Source organism: Chiloscyllium plagiosum, unplaced genomic scaffold (genome assembly GCF_037043375.1).
Source record: "Chiloscyllium plagiosum isolate Xiang-an unplaced genomic scaffold, Cpla_swu_hap1 HiC_scaffold_32, whole genome shotgun sequence".
NCBI classification, from domain to species: domain Eukaryota; kingdom Metazoa; phylum Chordata; class Chondrichthyes; order Orectolobiformes; family Hemiscylliidae; genus Chiloscyllium; species Chiloscyllium plagiosum.
In genome coordinates this window covers 21,587,591-21,601,865 of record NW_028270170.1, presented here as the reverse complement: position 1 = coordinate 21,601,865, position 14,275 = coordinate 21,587,591, and the positions used below count along the sequence as shown (strand labels likewise).

Genomic DNA, 14,275 nt, shown 5'->3' with positions numbered 1-14,275 from the left:
CACACACATCATTTATTGCATCCGCTGCTCCCGATGTGGCCTCCTCTATATTGGGAAGACAGGCCGCCTACTTGCGGAACGTTTCAGAGAACACCTCTGGGACACCCGGACCAACCAACCCAACCACCCCGTGGCTCAACACTTCAACTCCCCCTCCCACTCCACCAAGGACATGCAGGTCCTTGGACACCTCCATCGCCAGACCATAGCAACATGACGGTTGGAGGAAGAGTGCCTCATCTTCCGCCTAGGAACCCTCCAACCACAAGGGATGAACTCAGATTTCTCCAGTTTCCTCATTTCCCCTCCCCCCACCTTGTCTCAGTCAAATCCCTCGAACTCAGCACCGCCTTCCTAACCTGCAATCTTCTTCCTGACCTCTCCGCCCCCACCCCCACTCCGGCCTATCTCCCTCACCTTGACCTCCTTCCACCTATCGCATTTCCAACGCCCGTCCCCCAAGTCCCTCCTCTCTACCTTTTATCTTAGCCTGCTGGACACACTTTCCTCATTCCTGAAGAAGGGCTCATGCCCGAAACGTCGATTCTCCTGCTCCTTGGATGCTGCCTGACCTGCTGCGCTTTTCCAGCAACACATTTTCACCTCATACCCTTTGTCCAGTTAAGGAGAGCAAGCAAAATCATGAGGCTGCAGGCCTAACCAAAGGAAGTGGATGCTGGCACTGTTGCTGTTGCTGAAGTGGACTACAACCGCACCTCCATCTTGAGGCTCCATCTGACGATGTCTCAATTTTATTGCAATGCACTGTGTCCACAGCTGAGCTTCCCAATTTTTGCAGCCCAGCTAGATGAGAAGACATTTCACAGGCCACCTACCAGCAAGCCTACTCTAGGCATCTCTGGTTTTGATTCAGATGGTGGCCTGTCCCCTACGAAGAAAATGCCAGCAGTGATCCAGTCTTTGGGCACTCAAATTGGCTAATGACCAATATTGGATGAGTAGCTCTTGCCTAGCTTTCCACCCCATATCTGGCAAAAGTAGCTGAGGGCTCCACCAACCAACCAAAACCTCTCTCGGATGACCTTCCTCTCAGCCAAAAGAGCTCTTGTAGAATTTCACCCATATAGTTAACAGGAGTGTGTTATGGACTGGGCCAGACCAATCAAAACATTCTGAAGCAGGCAGCCCAGACCGTAACTTTGCAATTTGTTTTAGTAAGTGTACAGTGAAAATTACCCGGAGTAAGTTAGCTAGGTTGACTACAAGGATTTAAAAACTGACAAAACTTTATTCACAAAAGTACGGAATGAAACACAAAGAACAGAATTAAGAACACCTACAGAACTCAGTCTATCCAAACCAGATTAAATTATACTGTTCCAAATATACACAAAAGTCCCAATAAACAAACCCCATACACACAGAGCAAAAAATGAAACAAAGGCTTACAGGTCAAAGTTAGAAGGGCAGAAGGTGAGAGAGTCTAGCAGCCTTTTACCACAGCTCCACAGCCGAACTCCTAACTAAACTTCTAAACTGAACTGCTCAGTTAGAGTGCTGGCCAGGCCCCCTTGACTTGTACAGGTTACTTCTAAAAACATAAAAGCTTTGGCCTAAAGTCTCATCTGTTAACATATAAACAAAAGGCCTTTCATCTCCGTACCAAACCAGTAGATTCAGAGCCTGAGTGATTTACGACTCCTCTGGAAAAAAACCAAGGACACAGTATCCTGGATAAAAGGAACAGCTTTTTTAAAAAAAGACCAGCTTTGTGGCAGGAGATTACACCTCTGGCAGGTTGTGGTTGCCTTTCACAAGTCCAGTGGAACTTCATCCATGGAAGTAAATAGATGGCCAAGCCAATATTCCAGTTTCTCTTGGTTGGTTTTAGGATTTAGAATTGCTTTTTGACAGTTAGAAGTGGAAAACCTCTTATACTTCAAACACTACAGGGAGGAACATACGCTAAGCTTTACCAGGTAAAGTTCTTCTTTAGATTTATTTTCAGTCAGTTTCAAGGTTTGAAGAATAGCAACAGCACTCACAGAATGGGAGGAACATGACTGTCCTTTCCAGGGGTGTTTGTTGTGAAAGCAAAACTATTTGTACCACTTTATGCCATGGCTAATTTACCCATTGCTTGCAGTCCCATGAACATGTAATATCCTTTTTGTATCCTGCTGTCTTAGTCCAGGCACTGTACATAGTTTGAAGGGAAGAAGCCTGTAACTCCATTGATAACACCTTCATACCATCCATTTTCACTCTTGGCAATGACATAGATGATTTCTCCTTCTTGAAAAGTCAAATCATCACCACTCCGTTTGTCGTAGGCATACAGTGCAACAACTGAGGAAAAAAGAACACACAGATCCATTTATGGCTGACTGAAAGCACAGATGGAGGTATTTAAAGTACAGGAGGAGGGCATTCAGTCCATCATGTCTACAGGACACACTGAACAGAAATCCAATCAGTTTTATTCCCCCATTAAAATTGATTAGCTCTAATGCTGCCTGGCTTGCTGTGTCCTTCCAACCTCCTGCCTGTATAGTTTGGATTCCAGCATCTGCAGTTTTTTTGTCTCTAACCAAGTGAAGCTTGGTGACATCCCTCAAAAAAAAGGACAAAAATCAACAGACTTCCTAAAATCAATGTAAAAATACACAGTAAGTAAAAGAAATGTAATGCAGGGGGTATACATATCACTGCTATGTTTTATTTGCAGCATACATACTTGGACATTGCAGTAGATAGCTATATTTGCGTTTTTGCCGGTTCACCTCAGCCAGGCCCACAGGGGCCGACCAGACCTCTCAGTCACTGCCCATTTCAATTTCCCCAACCACTCCCTTTCTGACATAACCATCCTTGGCCTCCTCCATTGCCACAATGAACCACACCACAAATTAAAGGAACAACACCTCATCTTCCTCCTAGGCAACCTACAGCCAGGAGGACTCAGCTTTGGCAAATAGAATTAAGGAGAATCCAAAGGGTTTTTACAAATATATCAAGGACAAAATGGTAACTAGGGAGAGTATAGGGCTCCTCAAAGATCAGCAAGACAACCTTTGTGTGGAGCCACAGAAAATGGGGGAAATACTAAATGAATATTTTGCATCAGTATTTACTGTGGAAAAGGATATGGAAGATATAGACTGTAGGGAAATAGATGGTGACATCTTGCAAAATGTCCAGATTACAGCGGAGGAAGTGCTGGATGTCTTGAAATGGTTAAAAGTGGATAAATCCCCAGGACCTGATCAGGTGTACCCTAGAACTCTGTGGGAAGCTAAGGAAGTGATTGCTGGGCCTCTTGCTGAGATATTTGTATCATCGATAGTCACAGGTGAGGTGCCGGAAGACTGGAGGTTGGCAAACGTGGTGCCACTGTTTAAGAAGGGCAGTAAAGACAAACCAGGGAACTATAGACCGGTTTGCCTGACCTCGGTGGTGGGCAAGTTGTTGGAAGGAATCCTGAGGGACAGGATGTACATGTATTTGGAAAGGCAAGGACTGATTCAGGATAGACAACATGGCTTTGTGCATGGGAAATCATGTCTCACAAACTTGATTGAGTTTTTTGAAGGAGTAACAAAGAAGTTTGATGAGGGCAGAGCAGTAGATGTGATCTATCTGGACTTCAGTAAGGTGTTTGACAAGGTTCCCCATGGGAGACTGATTAGCAAGATTAGATGTCATGGAATACAGGGAGAGCTAGCCATTTGGATACAGAACTGGCTCAAAGGTAGAAGACAGAGGGTGGTGGTATAGGGTTGTTTTTCAGACTGGAGGCCTGTGACCAGTGGAGTGCCACAAGGATCGGTGCTGGGCCCTCTACATAAATGAGTTGGACGCGAGCATAGGAGGTACAGTTAGTAAGTTTGCAGATGACACCAAAATTGGAGGTGTCGTGGACAGCGAAGAGAGTTACCTCAGATTACAACAGAATCTGGACCAGGTGGGCCAATGGCTGAGAAGTGGCAGACGGAGTTTAATTCAGATCAATGCGAGATGCTGCATTTTGGGAAAGCAAATCTTAGCAGGACTTATACACTTAATGGTAAGGTCCTAGGGAGTGTTACTGAACAAAGAGACCTTGGTGCGCAGGTTAATGGCTCCTTGAAAGTGGTGTCATAGGTAGATAGGATAGTGAAGAAGGCATTTGGTATGCTTTCCTTTATTGGTCAGAGTATTGAGTGCAGGATTGGGAGGTTATGTTGAAGCTGTACAGGACATTGGTTAGGCCACTGTTGGAATATTGCATGCAATTCTGGTCTCCTTCCTATCGGAAAGATGTTGTGAAACTTGAAAGGGCTCAGAAAAGATTTACAAGGATGTTGCCAGGGTTGGAGGATCTGAGCTACAGGGAGAGGCTGAACAGGCTGGGGCTGTTTTTCCTGGAGCGTCGGAGGCTGAGGGGTGACCTTATAGAGGTTTACAAAATTATGAGGGGCATGGATAGGATAAATAGACCAAGTCTTTTCCCTGGGGTCGGGGAGCCCAGAACTAGAGGGCATAGGTTTAGGGTGAGAGGGGAAAGACATAAAAGAGACCTAACAGACAACTTTTTCACACAGAGGGTGGTACATGTATGGAATGAGCTGCTAGAGGATGTGGTAAAGGATGGTACAATTGCAACATTTAAGAGGCATTTGGATGGGAATATGAATAGGAAGAGTTTGGAGGGATGTGGGCCAGGTGCTGGCAGGTGGGACTAGATTGGGTTGGGATATCTGTTCGGCATGGACGGGTTGGATCGAAGGGTCTGTTTCCGTGCTGTACATCTCTATGACTCTATGACTCAACATAGAGTTCTCTGATTTTAAATAATTTCTCTTCCCATCCCCCAACTCCGTTCCCAGCCCCTCCTCCACCCTTCCACTGCTCCTTCGCACCAACCAAATTTATTCCTCCCATTGATCAACCAGGTCATACTCTCTACCTGTCTTCACCTATCCCCACTTCAACACCACCACCTCCTTTAAATGCAGCTCTCCCTACACCCACTCCCAATCCTGAAGGACTACGCCCAAAATGTTGACCTCTCCAGCTCCTGATGCTGCCTGGCTTGCTATGTCCTTCCAACCTCCTGCCTGTCCATACAAGCTTCACTTGCTAGGGTTTACTGTAGTTAGGTGTACCCCTTGATTAGAATTAGAATTAGAATCCCTAAAGTGTGGAAACAAGCCATTTGACCCAACAAGTCCACACTGACCCTCCGAAGAGTATCCCACCCAGACCCATTCCCCTCCACCTATTACTCTACATTGCCCCTGACTATTGCACCTAGCCTACATATCCCTGAACAGTATGGGCAATTTAGCATGGCCAATTCACCTAACCTACACATCTTTGGACTGTGGGAGGGAACCAGAGCACCTGGAGGAAACCCATGCAAACACGGGAAGAATGTGCAAACTCCACATGGACAGTTGCCCAAAGCTGGAATCGATCCCAGGTCCCTAGCGCTGTGAGGCAGCAGTGCTAACCACTGAGCCACCATGCCGCCAAATTATACAGAATATTTGAACAAACGGCAAACTGGTCACTACGTGCCAGTTAATAAAACGTCTGATGTGCAGCTAAAAACAATAGTTTCAAAGTTTGGATAAAAAGAAATAAATTCCATAAGGACTAAAAACAAAAGTCCTACCAGTACCTTTTTCGATGTAATTAGGTGGTATCCACTGAGGCTCATCTAAGTAGTCTATTGGAGGTGGCGGTGGTGGCGTCATTTCATTAAGATCGACCATGAAGTCAGGAGGAGGTGGTGGGGGTGGACAGTCAGTGACTGAAATGACAGAGCAAGGTTAAAAAAATCAGACCAATAGGATAACGTAAATATGACAAAAGGTAAGTACCATCTTTCAGCAACTAAACCAAATTATCGAGAATAAATGCAAATGATTTTCAATTGCAAGTCCATAATTCTGTATGTTGTAAGCCTCAACTTTAGTAATTGTAACCTTCTAACTGTTAAACACTTCAGGTGGAAATTTAAGCCATAAATTAAAAATCTCACAACATAAGGAAGTACTAGGTTCCAAACTGGTGTGGTGTGATTTTAAAACTTTGTACACCACAGTCCAACACTGGCACCTCTAAATCAAAGGCCATTAGTAATATTGTAGAATGGGTGATATTGAATCAGTCATCTTTTATAGATTTGTCCAATTTTCCTGTGGTATATACTATGGTGTACGATGGGCAGCTGTTTTAATGTCATCCATTTTACACTTGTCTAAAGATAAATGATCTGCATCCCCTTCATTATCCTACTGGTGTCATGTTGGATGTGCGATAGCTCAATAGCACAATACACATCTAATTTCAAAATGGTGAAGTGCATTTCTGGGACTCACAACAATATTGCAAGTGGCTAATGTAACAGCCCTGTTTAAGAAGACAGGGAGGCAGAAGACAGGAACCTATAGGCCAGTTAGCCTGACCTCAATTGGTGGTAAGATATTATAGTCCATTAATAAGAATGAAATTGCAGAGTACTTGGAAGTGCATAGTGAGATAGGGTAGAGACAGCATCACTTCAAAGGCAGATCATGTCTGACAAATCTGTTAGAATTCTTTGAGGTGGTAACAAGCAAGGTAGATAAAGGAGAGCCAGTGGACATGATCTATTTGGACTTTAGAAGGCCCTTGACAAAGCACCACACAGGAGGCGACTAAGTAAGACATGAGCCCATGTTGTTAGGGTCAAGGTACTGGCATGGATAGATGATTGGCTGACTGGCAAAAGGCAGACAGTAGGGTTAAAAGGAGTCTGTTCCAGGATCACAGTTGGTAACTGGAGGAGTTAGGATCCAGATTTAGGACCACAACTATTCACATTGTACATTAACAGTCTGAACAAAGGAATATTGTTGCTATGTTTGCAGGAGATACAAAGATAAGTGAAGAGACAGGTAGTGTTGAGGAAGCAGGGAGACTGCAGAAGGACTTGGAAAGGCCAGGACAGTGGATAAAGAAGTGGCAAACAGAATAGAATGTGGGAAAATGTGAGGTTATGCACTTTGGTAGGAAGAATAGAGGCATTGACTATTTTCAAATTGGGGAAAGTCTTCAGATGTCTAAAGCACAAAGGAGCAGGAGTCTTAGTTCAGAATTCTCTTAAGGTCAACAGGCAGGTTCACTTGGCAGTTAGACAGTCAAATGCAATATTACATTAATTAAAGAAGGCTTGACTACAAGAGCAGAGATGTAATGTCAAGGCTGTATAAAGGCTCTGATCAGACCGCATTTTGTGTGCGGTTATGAGCCATGTATCGAAGAAAGGATGTACTGGCCTTGGAGGATGTCCACAGGACGTTAATAAGAATGATCTTAGGAATGGAGGATTTCTCATATGAGGATCAGTTGAGGACTCTAAATCTGTATTCAATCGATTTTAGAAGGATGATGGGGCATCTAATTGAAACGTACAGAATATTGAGAGGCCCACACAGAGTGGAAATGGAAAAGATATTTCCGGGAATGGAAAGTTTGAGTTAAGGTTATATAGCATGAGATGTTTTCACTGCAGCATAGGATGTTGAGAGGTGACCGTATAAAGTTTATAAAATCATGAGGGGTATAGATAAGGGTAGACGTATTATCCCTAGGATGGGAGATTTTAAGCCTGGGGGTCATATGTTTAAAGGTGAGAGGAGATATTTTTTACACAGAGGGTGCTTAACGTGTGGAATGAATGTCTTGAGGAAGTGGTGAATGTGGGAACAATTACAACGTTGAAAAGACATTTGGATAAATACATGAATGGGAAAGATTTGGAGAAATATGGGCCAGGAGCAGGCAATTAGGATTAGTTTAGCTTGCGATTATGTTTGGCAAGGACTTGTTGGACCAAAGGGTCTGTTTCCATGCTGTCTGACTATGACTAGTAGGAGAGACTAGGATTTGAGTACACTGCCTCAGAGTGAAGGGATGACACTTCAGAACTGAGACAAGAAGGAATTTCTTCAGGTGGAACGTGGTTAACCTGTGGAACTCATTGCTGCAGAAGGCTGTGGAGGCCAAGTCATTGAGTGTATTTAAGATATAGATAGATTAGATTAGATTAGATTAGATTACTTACAGTGTGGAAACAGGCCCTTCAGCCCAACAAGTCCACACCGCCCCGCCGAAGCGCAACCCACCCATACGCCTACATGTACCCCTTACCTAACACTACGGGCAATTTAGTATGGCCAATTCACCTGACCTGCACATCTTTGGACTGTGGGAGGAAACCGGAGCACCCGGAGGAAACCCACGCAGACACGGGGAGAATGTGCAAACTCCACACAGTCAGTCGCCTCAGGCGGGAATTGAACCCGGGTCTCTGGCGCTGTTAGGCAGCAGTGCTAACCACTGTGCCACCGTGCCGCCCACAATAGGTTCTTGGTTGGGGATCAAGGGTTAGGGGAGAAGGCAGGTGACTGGAATTGAGAAACCTATCTTCAGGAAACGTTGATTCTCCTGCTCCTTAGATGCTGCCTGACCTGCTGCGCTTTTCCAGCAACACATTTTTCAGCTCTGATCTCCAGCATCTGCAGTCCTCACTTTCTCACAGTAGTTACACAGTCATTCCCTTAGGGTTTGCTTTTCATTCCAGTTTTTTTTAAATTAAAAACTTCCTCATCTGTCATTAAGGGATTGGAATCCATTTCCTGGGACGCGGGATATTAACACTGCACCAGGACCTTGCCACAAGATACAAGACAATTTTGTGTTCATATGCAACATATATAAAGAAATGCAGCGTTAGAATAAAATACAGTTTAATTAGAATGTGTCATATTTTGTAATCTTTAGATATTACAGTATGTGACTCTAATGTACTTAATTAAATTACATTTTACAGATCTGTTGTGCATCACCACCTAAACACTAAAGTATACCACAAAAATACTTTTTGTTTTGGTGTTTTATTCCCAATAGTTTTACACTTCAGTAAGTACAGGGAAATTGCTTCCAAACTCCCAGAGAGTTCATAGTTTATGACATCAAGCCTGGGGGAAAAAAAATCATAGCACTTCAAATTTTTCACTTCTAGGAAGAAACATTCACCCTACCTTTCAAAATGTAATTTTCGGACACGATATTGCACAATGGATCGTTTTATTTCGGGCCTGGATATGAACTCAGTTTCACTCAGCTGAGTAATTCACACTCAGCTAGGTGAAATAATTGAGTTTTTTTAGTTTCAACTGTGCCACTAACGGGTTCAGGAATGTCAATAAGTTTAGACACACACCAATAATTAAATGTAAAAGCCTAGTATTAAAAAATCTATTTCACTGACTGATAATTATTTGCAGACAGAAATCAAATGAGATCTCATCCATCTACATGCAAAGCAGGCGAGTGCAGAATATAAAAACTTACTGTTCTCCTGAAAGCGGGCAACAAAACCAGTCAGGGGGATCTGTGGAATAAACTGCAATAAAGAGGGAAGGATAGGTGCTGGGGAGCAGACTAAGGAAATGGTGGGGATACATGGAAGCTTTTGTAAGTCATTAGCACAAAAGAATGAGATTATAAATTGCACAAAGCTGAATTCTGAAATTCACACAGAACAAGGAAGCTTACTTGAAAGTGGAGAGGACAATGACACATCATTTACGGGTGGATGCAGTAAGGCAGGAGAGCTGGCAGAGCACCTGCACCTGAGACTTGCAGGAGGTGTAGCACTGTGGTCACGCCGAGGACCCTGCCACATAAAATGGTTATGACAGCCTGAAGCAGAGCTAGCTGCATTAAAGATCAAGAGGACAGGAGATCAGTCCATCACTATCCATAGGCACTGGAACAGTCTTTTCAGCTGACTTTCTAGCAATCTGTGGTATTCACCACAATAACGAAGTTAATGGATTGTTCACGTACTGGATTCACCCTGCTCCATATCCACATTTTCAGTCTGGTTATGTATGGGCAGCACATGTGCGCCTGAGTTCGCTTTTTCAATGTGCTATGCCACTAAGTTGCAAAGTTTTAGTTATAGCCCTCTGTGCTCCCACTCATGAGTGCCTCTAATCCTTACTCATTCCATTGACTATGTTCAATTCTGGTCAAGTCCATGCCGACCAGATATCCCAACCCAATCTAGTCCCATCTGCCAGCACCCGGCCCATATCCCTCCAAACCCTTCCTATTCATATACCCATCCAAATGCCTCTTAAATGTTGCAATTGTATCAGCCTCCACCACTTCCTCTGGCAGCTCATTCCATACACGTACCACCCTCTGCGTGAAAAAGCTGCCCCTTAGGTCTCTTTTATATCTTTCCCCTCTCACCTATGCCCTCTAGTTCTGGACTCCCTGACTCCATGGAAAAGACTTTGTCTATTTATCCTATCCATGTCCCTCATAATTTTGTCAACCTCAATAAGGTCACCCCTCAGCCTCCGACACTCCAGGGAAAACAGCCCCAGCCTATTCAGCCTCTCCCTATAGCTCAAAACCTCCAACCCTGGCAACATCCTTATAAATCTTTTCTGAGCCCTTTCAAGTTTCACAACATCTTTCCGAGAGGAAGGAGACCAGAATTGCACGCAATATTCCAAAGGTGACCTAACCAATGTCCTCTACAGCCGTAACATGACCTCCCAACTCCTGTACTCAATACTCTACCAATAAAGGAAAGCATACCAAATGCCTTCTTCACTATCCTATCTACCTGAGACTCCACTTTCAAGGAGCTATGAACCTGCACTCCAAGGTCTCTTTGTTCAGCAACAACCGAGGACCTCACCATTAAGTGTATAAGTCCTGCTAAGATTTGCTTTCCTAAAATGCAGCACATCGCATTTATCTGAATCAAACTCCATCTGCCACCTCTCAGCCCATTGGCCCATCTGGTCAAGATAATGTTGTAATCTGAGGTAACCCTCTTCGCTGTCCATGACACCTCCAATTTTGGTGTCATCTGCAAACTTACTAACTGTACCCGTTATGCTCGCATTCAAATCATTTATGTAAATGACAAAAAGTAAAGGACCCAGCACCGATCCTTGTGGCACTCCACTGGTCACAGGCCTCCAGTATGAAAAACAACCCTCCACCACCACCTTTGAGCCAGTTCTGTATCCAAATGGCTAGTTCCATCTGTATTCCATGAGATCTAACCTTGCTAATCAGTCTCCAATGGAAAACCTTGTTGAACACCTTACTGAAGTCCATATAGATCAAATCTACTGCTCTGCCCTCATCAATCCTCTTTGTTACTTCATCAAAAAACTCAAGTTTGTGAGACATGATTTCCCATGCACAAAGCCATGTTGACTATCCCGAATCAGTCCTTGCCTTTCAAAATACATGTTTATCCTGTCCCTCAGGATTCCCTCCAACAACTTGCCCACCACCAAGGTCAGGCTCACCAGACTATAGTTCCCTGGCTTATTTTATCACCCTTCTTAAACAGTGGCACTACGTTTGCTAACCTCCAGTCTTCCGGCACCTCACCTGTGACTATCGATGATACAAATATCTCAGCAAGAGGGCCAGCAATCACTTCCTTAGCTTCCACAGAGTTCTCAAGTACACCTGATCAGGTCCTGGGGATTTATCCACCTTTACCCATTTCAAGACATCCAGCACTTCCTCCGCTGTAATCTGGACATTTTGCAAGATGTCACCATCTATTTCCCTACAGTCTATATCTTCCATATTCTTTTCCACAGTAAATACTGATGCAAAGTATTCATTTAGTATCTACCCCATTTTCTGTGGCTCCACACAAAGGCCTCCTTGCTGATCTTTGTGGAGCCCTATTCTCTCCCGAGTTACGCTTTTGTCCTTAATATATTAGTAAAAACCCTTTGGATTCTCCTTAATTCTATTTGGCAAAGCTATCTCATGTTTCCTTTTTGCCCTCCTGATTTCCCTTTTAAGTATACTCCTACTTCCTTTCTACTCTAAGGATTCACTCGATCTATCGTGTCTATACCTGACATATGCTTCCTTCTTTATCTGAACCAAACCCTCAATGTCTTTAGTCATCCAGCATTCCCTATACCCATCAGCCTTCCCTTTCACCCTGACAGGAATATACATTCTCTGGATTCTTGTTATCTCATTTCTGAAGGCTTCCCATTTTCCAGCCGTCCCTTTACCTGCGAACATCTGCCTCCAGTCAGCTTTCAAAAGTTCTTGCCTAATACCGTCAAAATTGGCCTTTCTCCAATTTAGAACTTCAACTTTTTGATCTGGTCTATCCTTTTCCATCACTATTTTAAAACGAATAGAATTATGGTCGCTGGCCCTGAAGTGCTCCTCCACTGACATCTCAGTCACCTGCCCTGCCTTATTTCCCAAGAGTAGGTCAAGTTTTGCACCTTCTCTAGTAGGTACATCCGCATCCTGAATCAGAAAATTGTCTTGTACACACTTAAGAAATTCCTCTCCATCTAAACCTTTAACACTATGGCAGTCCCAGTCGATATTTGGAAAGTTAAAATCCCCTACCATAACTATCCTACTATTCTTACAGATTGCTGAGATCTCCTTACAAGTTTGTTTCTCAATTTCCCTCTCACTATTAGGGGGTCTATAATACAATCCCAATAAGGTGATCATCCCTTTCTTATTTCTCAGTTCCACCCAAATAACTTCCCTGGATGTATTTCCAGGAATATCCTCCCTCAGCACAGCTGTAATGCTATCCCTTATCAAAAACGCCACTCCCCCTACTCTCTTGCCTCCTTTTCTATCCTTCCTGTAGCATTTTTATCCTGGAACATTAAGCTGCCAGTCCTGCCCATCCCTGAGCCATGTTCTGTAATTGCTAAGATATCCCAGTCCCATGTCTTTAACCATGCCCTGAGTTCATCTGCCTTCCCTGTTAGGCCTCTTGCATTGAAATAAATGCAGTTTAATTTATTAGTCCTACCTTGTCCCTGCCTGCCCTGACTGTTTGACTCACTTTTGTTCTCAGCTGTACCTGTCTCAGATTGATCTCTTTCCTCACTATATCCCTGGGTCCCACCCCCCTCCCCCAACCTTTCTAGTTTAAATCCTCCCAAACAGTTGTAGCAAATTTCCCTGCCAGTATATTAGTCCCCTTCCAATTTAGGTGCAATTCGTCCTTCTTGTACAGGTCACTTCTACCCCAAAAGAAATTTCAATGTTCCAAAAATGTGAATCCTTCTCCCATACACCAGCTCCTCAGCCATGCATTCATCTGCTCTATCCTCCTATTCCTGTCCTCACTAGCGCGTAGCACTGGGAGTAATCCAGATATTACTACCCTTGAGGACCTCCTTTTTAAATTTCTGCCTAACTCTCTGTAATCTCCCTTCAGAATCTCAACCTTTTCCCTTCCTATATCATTGGTTCCAATGTGGACAATGACCTCCTGCTGGCCCCTCACCCCCATGAGAACATTCTGCACCCTCTCTGAGACATCCTTGATCCTGGCACCAGGGAAACAACACACCATTCTGCTTTTTCTCTGCTGGCCACAAAAAATGTCTGTCTGTACCTCGGACTACAGAATCCCCTGACACAATTGATCTCTTGGAAGCCGACGTACCCCTCATTGCATTAGAGCCAGTCTCAATACCAGAAACTTGGCTGCTCGTGCTACGTTCCCCTGAGAATCCATCATTTTCCTACAATTTCCAAAACAGTATACCTGTTTGAAATGGGTATATCCACAAAAGACTCCTGCCCTAGGTGTCTACCTCTCTTACCCTTCCTGGCGTTAACCCATCTATGTGACTGTATCTGAGACTTTCCCCCCTTCCTATAACTGCCATCCATCACATATTGTTGCTGTTGCAAATTCCTCATCGCTTCTAACTGTCTCTCCAACCGATTTATTCGATCTGATAAGATTCGCATCCAACAGCAGTTATGGTAGATATAATCCACAGTAACCCTTAAACTCTCTCTAACCTCCCACATCTGACAAGAAGTACATATCACTGCAAAGGCCAATTTTGCTCCTTCACAATCTACAGACCCAGAAAATAACACCATCTTATTCCACTACAAAACACTGCACCGGGTTAAATTAATAGTTATGGCTTATATCCTGATCTCATGTTTATACGTAATTTGTATATATTTTCCTCCACTTGCTTCATTTTGCAGAGGAAATCATCAGTTTGCATGATATAACTGTCCACAACTCACTACACTTGGCTGAAGAAGCTAACCTGGTTTTATCAGGAGAAACTGGTGCCAATTTCAAGCATATTCTTTGCTTGCTGTATTTCATAGAGGATTTTTAAGTAGAGTCTGTGGATTGTTTGCTGGAGTGTTCTGGTTAAATAGACATTGTTTGCTGAGTAAGTTGACTGTTTACTGTGAA

General features: G+C 43.7%; 1 protein-coding gene across 4 annotated transcripts in view; it reads right to left on the bottom strand.

Annotated features, from left to right (window-relative positions):
* Window positions 1-564: 564 nt before the first annotated feature.
* The window catches only part of LOC122539907 (abl interactor 1-like), a 44,900-nt gene continuing 31,189 nt past the window's right edge, over window positions 565-14,275 (bottom strand). For 2 of the 4 annotated variants that reach the window (XM_043675065.2, XM_043675066.2), the window contains exons 8-11: window positions 9,553-9,714; window positions 9,349-9,438; window positions 5,627-5,758; window positions 565-2,310 (exon numbers count right to left, since the gene is read on the bottom strand). In XM_043675065.2, coding sequence (XP_043531000.1) covers window positions 2,147-2,310; window positions 5,627-5,758; window positions 9,349-9,438; window positions 9,553-9,714 — 548 coding nt within the window. In that variant the 3' untranslated portion in view covers window positions 565-2,146. The remainder of the gene's footprint in view (window positions 2,311-5,626; window positions 5,759-9,348; window positions 9,439-9,552; window positions 9,715-14,275) is intronic. The other 2 variants (XM_043675069.2, XM_087977855.1) reach the window with 1 other exon arrangement.